The 12,953-nt window shown below is 43.9% G+C and overlaps 1 protein-coding gene and 1 pseudogene across 1 annotated transcript; one reads left to right on the plus strand and one right to left on the minus strand.

Moving 5' to 3' along the window:
• LOC134075924 (5-hydroxytryptamine receptor 3A-like) overlaps positions 1-4,665 on the minus strand; it is a 7,106-nt pseudogene extending 2,441 nt beyond the window's left edge.
• Positions 4,666-6,774: 2,109 nt separating this feature from the next.
• On the plus strand, positions 6,775-12,953 carry lrrc59 (leucine rich repeat containing 59). Its single transcript, XM_062532286.1, has 7 exons — positions 6,775-7,318; positions 7,584-7,643; positions 7,880-8,038; positions 8,537-8,641; positions 8,922-8,994; positions 9,723-9,914; positions 11,329-12,953. Exons 1-7 carry the CDS (start codon positions 7,217-7,219, stop codon positions 11,589-11,591), a joined length of 954 nt encoding a protein of 317 aa, XP_062388270.1. The 5' UTR covers positions 6,775-7,216; the 3' UTR covers positions 11,592-12,953.

Raw genomic sequence — 12,953 nt, forward strand, 5'->3', positions numbered from 1 at the left:
CACTAAGTAACTATTTGCTTTGGATGGCATTGGCAGAAGAAAGGATAGCGTATATATATAGAGTAGTATAGTATAGCATATGTTTCACAGATTTCACTATTATGTGATCTATTTAGAGCATGATGCTGTGAGTTACTCATTCTTACCTGTGTGAAGGGCTGATGAAAAAGTGAGGTTGCATTTCTGGGTGTCAAAGGGAAACTTATAGACATCTATGGCGCATGTGGATACCACCTTCATACTGTTATCCATCACGATCTCGCCATCGTGTTTCACCAGCAGGTACTCAGTCTCATCAGAGGGATGATTCGTCTCCATCCTACCAGGACACATCACTTCCTGTCACCAGAACTACGGTCCCCGTAATTATATTTTGTATTCATTGACTAAAGTGTTTCTGACTCTGCACATGCTAACAAAGGCATAGTGTGGTCTTACTTTGTTCTAGCCCTTTTTTTATTTCTCTCTGGGTGCTGTTCCCATTAAAGTTAGAGACATATATTTTCAATTAAAAGAATATAATGTCCACAACACTGCTATTTGGTCCCGTTTAATGTTTAAAAAAGCAAGCAACGTTTCAACCCTACTGGGTCTTCATCAGGCAAAACTGGAGCAAATACTGTATGTGTTGTGGACATTATATTCTTTTTATTGAAGCTACTCTCCATTTGTCCTGCACCTGCAAGGTGGGATGTGCACACACTCAGTTACTCTTTTTGACATAAAATCGTGCTTCACCCAGTGCTGATTAATAAAGTGCTGTTGTGCTAATAAATAAATAAATTTGATTGGCACACCTGTGCAAATACCTAATTCCCAGTGACGTGCCACACCCAGTGCAATACTCCTCCAAGTGGCTAAAATAAGTAATAGCTAAATTAGCCTAACTAAAAGGTGAACATAAATGGCTCTTACACAGTCTTAATGTGGTCCTGATCTTGACTTGAGTTTGCCCCATCATTCGGCTATGATCTCTGTGGCAAATAAGGCCTGGTTATCTTCTTGCCTGGATAGCTGCCATGTTAGCATCTACACAGTGGTGCCCATGCTATTCTGTTCTTCATTTATTCCTCTTTAATCACTGATTAATGTGTTTTCTTTTTGAGTCACACATCCATAAGTGTGCATCTGAGTCACACACTAAAGGCCTTTAATATTAATAGGCCCTTTCTGCAAACACATCTGATCGTGTTTAATCTAAAAACAGCAGGACAAACAGTAAGTCCTGAACTATTGCACAGTCCACCGCACACTGATTTACGGCTCACTATTACAATCCAACTGAACAGTCTGTCTCCATCGATCAGTGCAGTTGGTCCACTGGTTATACTGCCAATGTGCACCATGATAGACATTTACTCACTTCTCATAGACAAACAGATCCGGCTTCCAGAGCAGATGTCGGGGAACATGGACTTGCTGGATCCCACAGAAATCCTCTGGATCCCAGAAGATGAAGTCGTTTTTCCAATACTGGAACATAAACACCATCAGCTCTGAGATATGGTGAAAAGGTAATGGTAACATAATGACAATTACATAAGTAAAATTAAAAAATAGAATTAAGCATTCGGACAGGTAAAAGAGAGAAAAAGAGAGAGATGTATAGGCACCAGTAAAAAACAGCATGTGAGAAAAGAATTAAAGAATTAAGGAGAGAGAGAGAGAGGAAGGGAGGGAGGGAGGGAGGGAGGGAAAGGAACAGTGTCATGATAGACAGATGAAGCAACAGAGAATGAAGCATTGATGGCACTAGTGTGAGAAATTATACTCAGTCATAATCCATAAAAAGGGAGTGAATGTATGGCTCTTCTCATGCTGCGGATGAAGATAAGAATAAATAAACAGCATAGGCTACATTTACATTTGAATTACAACACAATGTGTTATTCATGAGACATTAATAAAGGTTCTTCTAAATCCCTCGAGGTGTTTGTGTGTGTGTGTGTGTGTGTGTGTGTCAAGGTTTGAGGTTTGATGGTAATTTAAGGGAACTCATACAGACCACAGATAAGATGGCGTAGATAAAGATGTCCAGCTGCACAACAGTAGGCACGGTCCAGTCTCGCACAGGCCGCACTGTGGTCAGTCTGCCCCCGTTGGCCGTCAGGTTCAGATGGTCCACCACGTCCTGAAAGCTACACACCTTCCCAGCGCAGACATCAGCTGGATACACAGAGGAGCACACCACCACTACACGTCTGTGTGTCTTCTCACAACACTATTGTGTAACCGCACAACATTACATTTGATCATAGCTCTTCTCTCCTCATCATACTCCTCACTCTTCCAATGCCGGCAGGGATGTAGTGGGGGGTAAACGCACTTAAACGCACTTTTTTTTTTTTTGTCCGTCAGCCAGTGAACTCAGCATAGGATATACACGTTGACTGTTAAGATCCGGGGCATTCAACTCTTAGCAATCATTTCATGTGGAAATTAACTTACATCCTGACTCACCCAGTTTGGGTCAGAGGAACCAATCAGAAACAACACAGCTGGTGCCTTTATTACAGGATAGGAACACATGAACATTCATGAGTAAATTAATGAACTGAATATTAGATCTGAATACAGTTTACCACAAGAAAGAATTTCTTTTTGAAGTTTTCCTGCCATATATTAATACCAGGCTTGTCCAGCAGGAAGATACATAGCTTCACTAAACACTAAACATGGTTAGGTTGTATGTTTTAGCGTAGTTTTGGTACCATTAGGCCATTGATTAATTTGACATTGTTTTTATTATTGTTTTATGCCTTAGTTATTGTTATTATATAATTGATTGAATGACTTTATTGTTTAACTATTCTCCTTTTCAGTCATTCTTTTATTTTCATTAATTTTATTTTATTATTTTTTTTTATTTTTATTGCTTATATTGACACTATTTATTGTTTAAGTAGCTTTTCTCTTTAGTCAACACTATAGTATGATCAACTGCTAAATATAATTATTGTGTTGTTTTGTTTGTATGTCGCTTTGGACAAAAGCGTCTGCTAAGCACCATCACCATAACCATAACCATAACCATAAATGCAATACGCACCACTGAGTAGCCACTTCTAAAATTCTTTATCCACCTCTAAATTGAGTTTATCCACTTTTAAAAAGCATATAGGCCTATCGTTCATAAACAATTCTAAATTAAGTTAAATGTCGCTGTACAATTGTCTAGTTTTGTATGAAGAGTTCTTTTCCAAAACGCTATATCCACCATTTTAATGAATTTTCATAAATCATTTTTTTTTTTAAATTTTGTTTTCCAAGTAATGTCAGTGAAACTGTATTGGGTTATGTTTAGTTGATTTAGCTTCACTCAATCAAAACAAAACAACTGCATTTTTATATATATTACCTGAAATACACAATTAAACAACATGACTTTTTAATGTTTTTTAAAAAAGGATTTATAGCGTTTTGGAAAAGAGCTCTTCTATTGTTGACCCTGGGCTGCGCAACACAGTTGATCTTTATTGCACAGCATCATGGTGTCAGTGAACCCCTGATCGTTTTGTCAGCAGGAAGCATCACAGATTAATCTGATCTAATCTAATACAGCCACCAAGTAGGATTTGTACATGGACCTTATCAGGCAACAATGTTGCACAGTTCCACCACTCAAGATAACTTTACAAGAATTCAGGTCTACCCCACAGACACAGACACACACACACACTGAGATATGTTCACACACTGTCTCCTCACAAACCAAAAGCCAAAATCTCATCAAGGACAATAAGGGAAATGAGAATAAATCCTGTTTTTCCTTGGATTTTTATTATATCAAGAGATTTATTTTAGCCCACATCATCCAAAGTGATTAAAACAGATATCTGCTGAATCCTGGACCCAGATTTAGGCTCAGGGTTATCTCAAGGAACAACAATGCAATGTATCTTTAATCTCTTATCTCTTTCAATGAAGAAAATAACAACTTGAGAAGTCATATCATACTTTTAACAAAAAAAATGGCAGATGTGAAAGTTAGGCATATCCAAATCATATCATAGGCTTGCCTGAAAATAAGTTTCCAGGATTTTTGCCCAGCAAAATATTCTCTTGGGAAAGGAATAATAGATGAAAACGAATCGTGATCACAGCAACAGGCTGTAGTTTTATCACATGACATTTATCAGCCTCCTGTCCAACACAGCTGCATGGAAGATGAGTCTTTGTTTATATACTGTAGCAGAGAAACATAATCCTGTACCCTACCTCACCACTGTGTCCTTATATGCTAAACAAACAATAATACACATTTGTATGCTTAATACAATTTAAAATAAGACGCATAGCCTACTTGTAGTCCGTCACCATACACAGACATCACTGGCATGCAAGAAAAATACTGATTTCTACTGTGAATCAGCTTTCTGGGAAAATTTCTCACCAACCATGTTTTTTTTTATAATGACATTCCCCTTTCTGCACATTTGAAATATAGGCCTAATGCAAGGCCAACCTTCAAAGAGCAACTTCAGCTCCAGGTTGCATAGCACATGAAACACTGGTAAACACGAGAACAACCAACACAGATGAACCAACAGAGACTACAAGCGTTTCTGTGAAACAGCCACCTAGGCTGTTTGAATTCTAAACGCACATTTTCCACTTACCTGTCAGGCAAAGTCCAGAGATCAGGAGCAACAGGCACAGATTCATGCTGTGAGCTGCCGGTGTGTCTGGGGCAGAGATTTGCTGGGTATGATGAGTATTTGAATGCGTGAGTGTGTGTGTGCGTCCGAGAGCTGATGAAGGGTTGATGTTTTCAGCCGGTCAATCCATTTGTTTAATATCGTGTGTGTGTGTGTGTGTGTGTGTGTGTGTGTGTGCGTGTGTGTGTGTGTGTGTGTGTGTGTGTGTGTGTGAAAGCCCAGCCCTTCAGAGAACATCTCCTCTAGCACTATTACACACAATTGCACTCATTGATGCACTTTGCACTTACTACACTCATTGTTGCACTTATTGTGTGGTTTTCTTTATCGTTGTTAGGATTGCTTTTAAAAGCTTTCAATGTTTTTCCCATGTTGTAAGTCGCTTTGGTTAAAAAGCATCAGCAAATTAATGTAATGTGTGTGTGTGTGTGTGTGTGTGTGTGTGTGCGTGTGGTGAGAGAATGTGAGTGTACTGATCCATCATGAGGGATCTGTAAGCAAGATGAACATGATACCCCCCTGGAGTATTACAGTTGAAATGAAAGTTTGTGTGTGGGAAATGCTCCCCCTTTCCGCCCTGGTGACGTGTAATGCAACCTGATTGGTTTATTCCATTAGACTGGCACTTTAATTTGCCCTCTGATCAGGTCAGATCAGTAAGACTGATTGATGGCTGTCAGACTAAGACAGAGCCTCTGACTCCATGGTGATGGTCAGATAGCTTTATAATCTAGAAGAAGAGCCTCCCCCACACATGCAGAAATTCAGCATTGGTCACACATGCACGCACTCACACACCCAGATAAATTTCCACATGTACACACACACACACACACACACACACACACACACACACACACACACACACACATACACACACACACACACACACACTATAACACACACAAGGTTATCATGACAGATATCCAAGTTTGCTTGGAAAACTACAGAGTAAATATTAGTTTATGACCACCCTCAGCCTTAAAATAGAGGATTAGGTTTGGCATTAACATGTTTGTTTGTAGCCTTGGGGAAACAGCAGACATTGTCTCAAAGCGCTTTGTGGAGCACAAGAGCTGAACCCCCTAGGTCGGATAGAAATCGTCATTTAACAGGAAGGAATTACCTTGAGCAGGACCAAGTTTGGGGTGGGAGGGGCATCTGCTTGAGGCTGGCCCGGTGGAGGAACAGAAGGGATGAGAGAAAGTATTAATTAAGGGTTAGTAAACGGTTAATAAAAGATAAACATTCCATTTAGGGTCCTTATCAGCTGTGGGTGGAAATGATGGGGAGTAGCCTACAATCAGGACTTGTTAACGAAACAGTCTTAGAGTCACTCTGAGTGGTAATGACGGATGTGCAGTCTGAATGCAACCATGTACAGTACATGTGGGCTTACTTTTCACCAAAAAGTAGAATTAAACCCTTCTAATGCGGCTGTAATGATAATGTGACCTCTGACCCTCCCTGACACCACACCTTGGTCAGATGCACCTTCTCCAGGTTCCCCAAACAGGTCCGAAGGCTTCTGCTGCACCGCATCACCCTATTGGAGGAGCCGGACTCCATCAGTAGCGTGCGTACCAGGTCAGCTGAGTAGGCCTAACCAGGAGAGGAACAGTCTGGCAGCAGGCTGATGGGTGTAGAATCCACTCTGTTGATGATGCCTGTTAAATAAACTGCTACAGAAAAAAAATCATAGAAACAAATCGAAAGATGCGGATCTTCTTATTTGGGCAAAGATGGTAGCTTAGTTATTTGTAGGCGAATTTCAGCGTTATATTCCCTTTTCACTTATCTTTTACTGTTCAATCACTTCCCACTTACAACAGCAGGGTTATCCTCTGGTAGCAGGAGGGATGAGGTGGTAATGGCCAGACTGAGAATAGGCCACACTCTGCTAAATGACACCCAGATAACAACACAACAGATATCCTCTGTACCAGTAGGTGGCAGTATGCGCCATTGACGCGTAACCTGCCATAAAAAATCAAAGAAGAAGAAGAAGAAGAAGCAGGGTTATCCTCCATCCGCTAGATGGCGACATATCAGCGCATCTTCCATCTCCAGCGATGCCAACTGGACTGTGCGAGTGAATGAATGACGTGGATATTGTGCTATGCAATGTCCGTGTAGTAGCGGCTCTGTGATTCAGCTTCTAGTATTTTTACACTAATAACTATTACTTAGGTCATTGGTCTCTTCAGTAAGCTGTGAACAGTGAAGGGGGTAGCCGAGGCAATCTCAACATACATTTGGCTTCACCAGAACTTGCTACCAGAAACTCTAAATAAGAACCTAGGAGCTGTGTGTGTGTGTGTGTGTGTGTGCGTGTGTGTTTTTGCGTAGCTAGCGTAACTGTAACCTGTAGCTAGCAGCATTTGATACTGTAATCTTGGTGTCAGAATTCATTTTTCATAGCCGACCTGGAGAATGCCCAGACTTTTGTGGATTGACAGTCTTTTCATCTGACCGCACTTCACATTTCTAACTTAGTTAACGCCAGAGCGTTACGAACATATCCAGGAGGGTGACGCTGACTACTGCAACTTCACAGAATGAGGGCGAAAGCTAAGTTTGAGAATATTAAGGACAAAATTGATGGCAATGAGGTGGACCTCAGTCTTTGCAACCTCACCGATGTCCCCGTCAGAGAGCTGGTGAGTTACAGTATTTATGTGTTTGGTGTAGATTCTAAGCGAGCTAGAATTGTTAACGAACCTCTGATCTGATTACAAGTCAGTCTTGGTGGAAGTTGCTGCTACTTAGAACTGTCTTGATTAGATTTGAGACTAGAACAGATTTGATTAGAACTACATTTGATCTCTACTTAGTGTGTGTGTGTGTGTGTGTATGTCAGCAGTTCTTGTTCACTAATTCTGTTTATTGACAGTAAATGTGTGCTCTTTCTGTAATGTCACATAGGCGGCTTATCCCAAAGCCACAAAACTGGATATCTCCTGCAACAATTTGATCACTCTCCCAGTGAGTAGGCCTCCACTGCCTTCCTTTATGTACATTACTGTTTTTTTTTTCACAATCCCCTTGTGTGTGTGTGTATGTGTGTCTGTATCTGTGTCTGTGTCTGTGTCTATGTGTGTCTGTGTCTATGTGTGTGTCTGTGTCTGTGTGTGTGTGTGTCTTTAAACCCTATTTCTAGCCTGTGCAGTGCTCTGGTTGTGTGTCTCTGTAATGACGTTGTCTCCTATCTGTTCCTCCAGCCCGAGTTCTGTGGCCTAACTCACCTGGTGAGGATCGACCTGAGTAAGAACCAGCTGACGAGTCTCCCTGAAGACCTGGGCCTCCTCACCAGCCTGAACCACCTGGACCTCTTCCAGAACAAACTACAGACACTGCCCGTCAGCTTCTCACAGCTCAGGGTGAGACACACACACACACACACACACACACACACACAGAACACAGAACACAGAACACGGAACAGAGGCCTCCCCATGGTGATCTAATAGAATTCAGAAACAAAAGAACCCTGGTCTACTAGAATAAGAACATAAACACACTCTTGACAGAACAAGCAAGGTAACCTCCTGGTAGCAGTTTACCTGAACACAGAAACAGTGTTCAGTGCCCTGTTCACTGTAACCTATTAGAACACAAGAACAGATGAATGCTTCTGATAGTGATCTGCACACACACAAATCCAAGTACACACTCTCGTACACTTGAAGATGCATACAATCACTCGTACACATGTGCGCATTCAACACACATTCTTGCATATGTGTTCATAGACCCATGTAAGTGAGCACATGCACAAACACACACACTGATGCTTGCCATAAACACATATCTAATAATTGACTGTGATCATCATTCTTCTTCTCTCTGCCTGTGTGTGTGTGTGTGTGTGTGTATAGAGTCTGAAATGGCTGGACCTAAAAGATAACCCTCTTGAGGCAACTCTGGCCAAAGCTGCTGGCGACTGTCTGGATGACAAGCAGTGCAGGCAATGTGCTGTGAAGGTGAGTAGGTGTGCAGGCACGCGAGTAGGGACCTATGCCTGACCCTGAGCTGCAGGCTGTATGATTGCAGTAAACTCATATTCTCATCATTTCTGATGATGTTGGTATTTATGTGGAACCTGAGGATCACTGAGTCCTTTTCGTCAGTTATTAATTGTGTGTGTGTGTGTGTGTGTGTGTGTGTGTGTGTGTGTGTGTGTGTGTGTGTGTGTGTGTGTGTGTGTGTGTGTGTGTGTGTGTGTGTGTGTGTGTGTGTGTGTGTGTGTGTGTGTGTGTGTAGGTACTGCAGCACATGAGGGTCCTTCAGGAGGAGGCGGATAGGCTGAGAGAGAAGCATCTGCTCAGACAAAGAGGTGAGTAGTATATCCAATCTCAACCACTAGAGGGCACCAGAACAAATTAGTGTCATGTGGGTGTGGGTGATCGTGTGTAATGTGTGTTGTTGTGTCATGTTGTTATTGTTTGTAATGTGGGTTAGTGTGTGTTATTATTAGTGTGTGATGTGTGTTATTGTTAGTGTGTGTTATTGTTACAGGGAGGTTTCACGGGGACGTAACTGAAGCGTTCTGTTAGGGGTTTAATTAGCTGGGGGGTGTAACTTAACTCCGAGTAAGTGGTAAACCCCCTACAACAAGAGCTGTATAGCTCTTCCATTAGGAGGTTTACCACTTACTCTTGAGTTAACTTACCCAGGTTTGTCACTAAACCACATACGTGGAATACCCCCCCCCCCCCCCCCCCCCCCCTTGGCTACACCAGACGTGAAAGTGGCACATATGTTGGGGAAAAAAAATAGACCAGTCTTCTAAAAACTATTTGTTGGCTATGCGATCAGAGCGCTTCAGTTGCGCACTTGGTTAAGCTTCCCTGTTAGTGTTTGTAATGTGCGTGTTATTGTTAGTGTATGTGTATTGTGTATTGTGTATTGTGTGTCGTGTGTGTCATTGTTTGTTAGTGTGTGTTATTGATGTGTGTTTATTATTAGTGTGTGTAATGTGTGTTATTATTAGTGTGTGTGTTATTTTGTATAATGTGTGTTATTATTAGTGTGTGTGTAATGTGTGCTCCTGCTGTTGCCCAGAGCTGGAGCTGAAGCGCGAGGCCAAGCAGAGGGAGCGGGAGGCGAAGGAGAAGGAGGTGCGGAAGCGAGAGAAGGCGGAGGAGAAGGAGAGGAAGAGGAAGGAGTACGAGGCCCAGCAGGCCGCGCTGGCCACCCAGGAGCAGCAGAAGAAGAAGAGGGAGGAGAAGAAAAAGAGAGCTGCAGCCGCCGCAGGTGAGTTAGCGGGGGGGGGGGGGGGGGGGACACCTGTGGGGAAAGCACACCTGGGGGGGCTCCAGGACTCTGTTTGTCTGTTTACTTCCACTCAGAGGCAAACGTGTGTTTGGGCAGCCGTGGCCTACTGGTTAGGGCTTCAGGCTTGTAACCGGAGGGTTGGCGGTTCGATTCCCGACCAGGCCACGACCTAACCCCTCACTGGGGGGCAGGCAGCTCCCCTCACTGCTCTGGGTTAGTGTGTGATTCACACACACTGTGTGTTCACTGTGTGCTGTGTGTGCTAACTAATTAAGTTAAATTGATTTCCTCACGGGATCAAAAAAGGCCAATACTTACAGTATATACTTATACTTTAAGCAATAAGCCCTGAGAAGACGTAGGGCCCCACTCGTTCGTCTTTTTATCTATCCTCTCTTCCTTCCTTCCTTCCTCGGTCCTCCAGCTCGTTCCCACTGACCTATAAAGAACACTGGATAGACTCCCATTGTTGCCGTGCCATCATTCTGTATCTAGAATAGATCAGTGGGAAAGAGGGCCGAGGAAGGAAGGGAGGATAGATAAAAAGACGAGTGAGAGGGGCCCGTAGAACACTGAATTAAGAACAGCTAAAGGGCGTTGTTAGGCACGACGCGCAAGCGGAGCCTAGTAACATCAAAGATCCTTCATTACTGACAAGATAGAGCAAAATAATGCATCTCTATGGAAGCAAAATTCGAACAGTTCCTGTCTGCTTAAAGAGGCGTGTCGCAAAGACGTCATAGTGGGATATCGATCTCTGTCAGATTGGCAAGCAGTTCAGTTCGAATGTAACGTAGGTCTGCTTAAAGGGGGATTTAGCCCCCCTCCCCTTTGCGAAGACAGAACGCGGAAATGATCGAACGTTTGCGCCTCTCGCTCCGCTTTAACCCTCTCTGGTAACATCGAGATGCAGCTGCTCTAACTTTTGTGTGAGTTGTGGTAGCGCATTACTATAGAACGAAATGCAGTCAAGGTGTGTTTGTGTTGGGCTTTACAATGGCATCAAACATGATTCAGCCAATCATAATCAAGGACCGGAACTATCCATTTTAGAAATGGGAAATCATGCAGGGTGCTAGTCAGAGGCAGAAAGGCCTTAAAGGAAAGATTAGATGAATGTGATCATTTACCTTAACCTTTAATGTCCCAGTTGATGTAACAGTCATGGGATGAATGACTAGCTGATAGAACACATCATTGCAGGTCACAGGGATGTTGATGAACCTGGGAAGTCTGTTTGGAACACTACAGCTTCCTGCAGTTAATGTTAATGTTCCTGTAGCTTAATATTATGTTCAGCTGGAGATACCAATAGATATCATCAGAGTCATATGAAGTCAAGTGTGCTCTACCCTACTTTGACATGTACTTCCTGTCCTGTGTTGATTGACAGATAAGAAGAAGGTGGAGTCTGTGGTGGTGGCGCGTTCCGGTTGGTCAGTGTCGTGCGTGCTGTTCCGCTTCCTGCTCCTGCTGCTGCTGGGAGTGGGCAGCTCGGTGGCGGTGTGCCATCTGAGCGCGCTCCGCGAGGAGGAGGTGTGCGCGCCGCTCCGGATGCTCCTGCAGGGGGCGCTTCAGTGGGCCGAGGGCCAGGAGCTCCTGCAGCCCATCCTACAGAAGATCTCGGACCTCACCGCCTCCAGCCAAGCCCTCTGACCGCATCGCCCGACACCCACCACACACCCGCTAGGCTCAGAGAGACTTGCCAGCCCCTCTTCCTCCAGCTCCTCCATTTAATAAGGTACTTGTGTGGGTATCATCCGTACCAGGTTATCATCCGCTACAGATGATACCCACACTTGCATGCTGCTCAGACAAACCCCAACATTTTGAAAAAAAGTTGGGTGGTGTCGGTTGCAGTCTAGAATGTTCAGATGACCAACTGACAAACAGCAACCAACTCCCAACAAACACCCTAACAGTCGGGTCAGTGTGTGTGGTCAGTCTGTCGGTCTGTGTTGGGTGTTTGTTGGATGGAGTTGTCCAAGTTTGACATGTCCAAAAGGTGGACATAGCAGTAGGTGTTCTGAACCTTCAAAAGACCGCTACCAACAACTTCCAACTTTAGAATGTTGGGGTTTGTTTTCTGAGTAGTTGCCAGGCACCTTAACATCCCCCCACCCCGCCCCCGTGACATCAACAGCATCTCTCTGCAGCCGTGCCCTCCCAATGCTCACCCATCTCCGAGAGACCAGCAAGCTCCTCCTCCAGCCTTTGGCCCCAGCTAGTAACATCACATCCTGTCAGTCATACACATTTCAACATGCCCTCGCCATAGGACATCTCAAGCCTCTGACCCCTCCCTCTGGCTGTCACTCAAAGGGCTCAGTCTGAGCCTGGCTATTGGGGGCTTGGCTTAGTGGACGTGGCAAATTCTAGAAAGGTGTGGTTGTCAGGGAAGGAGGTGTTGCCATCAGCATGAATTCCTATGGAATTGTTTCTGCTGGTTCTCCATCGTTCTGGTTTTAACCAATCACAGCGGACTTTTGCTGACACAAGCGTCAAGCTTAGCAGCCCCAGGGGGCCAAGCCCTGCTGCCACTTCTGAAGTGTCACCATCAGTAACTGCCAATCAGAAACATTGCCGCCCAGTCACGTAACCAACGCCAACTGTCCGTGGCTGTGACTGCTACTGCTGCTTCTGCCTTTAACTGTGCTCAAAGTCCTCAGGGTGGTCTTACATCTCACGCTAATGTGTGTGTGTGTGTGTCTGCCTGCCTGGCCTGTAACTGTGCTAAGTCCTCAGGGCTGTCTCACGTCTCACGTTAATGAGTGTGTGTGTGTGTGTGCCTGTAACTGTGATATCAGTCTTGAATTGACAGTCTGATATGCTATGCTATTAAGTGTGTGTGTGTGTGTGCGTGTGTGTGTGTGTGCGTGTGTGTATGTTCAATCAAACTGACTGGGGACTGCAGCTTGAGTAAAAAGGTGAACCTGCACTTGTGTCTGAATGTCTCATCTTTACATAAATACACATGCCTGTTATTAATCAGTGCTCAATAAATGCCTGACAGCACGA

The sequence above is a fragment of the Sardina pilchardus genome, chromosome 3 (genome assembly GCF_963854185.1).
Source record: "Sardina pilchardus chromosome 3, fSarPil1.1, whole genome shotgun sequence".
Lineage (NCBI taxonomy): Eukaryota > Metazoa > Chordata > Actinopteri > Clupeiformes > Clupeidae > Sardina > Sardina pilchardus.